Source organism: Bison bison, unplaced genomic scaffold (genome assembly GCF_000754665.1).
Source record: "Bison bison bison isolate TAMUID 2011002044 unplaced genomic scaffold, Bison_UMD1.0 scf7180017864379, whole genome shotgun sequence".
Classification (NCBI taxonomy): Eukaryota; Metazoa; Chordata; class Mammalia; order Artiodactyla; family Bovidae; genus Bison; species Bison bison.
In genome coordinates, this window is record NW_011494951.1 from 11554521 (window position 1) to 11556008 (window position 1488).

At 42.3% G+C, this 1488-nt stretch overlaps 1 protein-coding gene across 1 annotated transcript in view; it reads right to left on the bottom strand.

The window, feature by feature from the left end:
* Positions 1-1343, bottom strand: part of LOC105001201 (interferon-induced very large GTPase 1-like) — a 12399-nt gene extending 11056 nt beyond the window's left edge. Inside the window, exon 1 of the mRNA XM_010857373.1 lies at positions 6-1343. Coding sequence (XP_010855675.1) covers positions 6-1343 — 1338 coding nt within the window. The remainder of the gene's footprint in view (positions 1-5) is intronic.
* Between the last annotated feature and the right edge of the window lie 145 nt (positions 1344-1488).

Sequence of the window (1488 nt, forward strand, 5' to 3'; positions counted from 1 at the left end):
CTGACCTTATTAGTCAGCTTTCTTTGAGCTTCCTCCACCAACTCTGTGGATTTGGAATTGGCCTTTACATCCCTAAGATCATTCTGTGTTTTTTTTAATATTTCAATTAAATCAGAAAATTGGTTGATATGGACATTGTCTTCCTTTAGTTCTGACTGAAATATCCACTCCATAATGGAATGAACCTGAAGAAAGTTTCTTACTACATAGATGTGAGGATCCAAAAGATGGCTCAACTGAGATTTAATAAATTTAGTTTCATAAATGGAAATGTTTTTGCAAAAGTTTACAGTGTTTACTAGAAAATTCTGCAGACCCCTGTCTTTGAGGCATATATTAGTCCAAATGGTATAACTTTCAGTTTTTTGCCTCAATCTTTGCATGAAATTTATCAGCCTTTTAAGCTGTTCTTCAGGATCAAAAACTTTCCAGGATTTCACATCCTGTAGGAAAATCCTAGCCTCCTTCTCAATACTCAGTAATTCTTCTCTCTCCTGGATCTGGGCATTGAGTTCAGTCAGAACAGTATAGTCATCTTTCAGACAGTTAGCTAATTTATGAGGATCCTTAAAATCGCTTCTGTGGCTAGAGAGGACAATGTCCCAAACAGGTACCAGCTGAAGTCCACGGTCAATGACACACCAGGTTTGATTATTGGCAACTAGACCAGCTTTCCAGTCAAAAAAGCCATTTGCTTCTGGTGGGCCACCTGTCTGGGCCACAGATAATTGGACTTTGGTTTGGAGATTTTGGAAGGTTGTTCTCTGAGAGGCTTTTTTCGAATGAGAGTCTGACATATCCAGACCTGTACCAATGTTCACTCCAAAGCCACTGTAACTGCCCCTTATGTAAATATCCAGGGCCTCTGCTGCTTGCTGTTTCACTTCTGCCAGCTGCTCTTTTTGGAAACCCTCTGAAATGGCTTTCCACCAGTAGATTCCTCCCAGGTGCAGAGGGCCCTGATCAGCATGAGACCCAAACCTCTGGAAGAAGGCTTCAGTCCTATGCCTCAGCAAGAGTAGTTTGTCTGGGTCTTCTGACTGACCCAAAAGGTCTTCAATGTATTTTAATTCCTGGAGAGCAGCATTGGAAAGTTGGAGCTGGTCAATGGGAAAGATGCAGGAGGCCAGTGGGATATAGATGAACTTGGTTGAGCAGAAATAAGAGTGTGTAGAATGTGACTGTTGTATTTTCTTGGATTCTGAATGCATGCTCTGATCCATACCAGCTTCCAGGCTAATTCCCCAACCTCCACCCTTTGCTAAGGCAGTTATACTGAAGCCCAGCTTCTCTAAAGTCTGAGTGAACATGGATTCTTCTTGAGAAGATGTAAATTCCTTCATTTCCACCCATGTGCTCTGATTAGGGCCACGGAGTACAAACTCCTTGGGGATGCAGAGTAGCTCCTCTTTCTTCTCTATAAGACACCTTTGGTCACTGGTTTTGTAAATTCCCTGTAGGGCTAGTCCTCCAGAAGCATGTCTCACC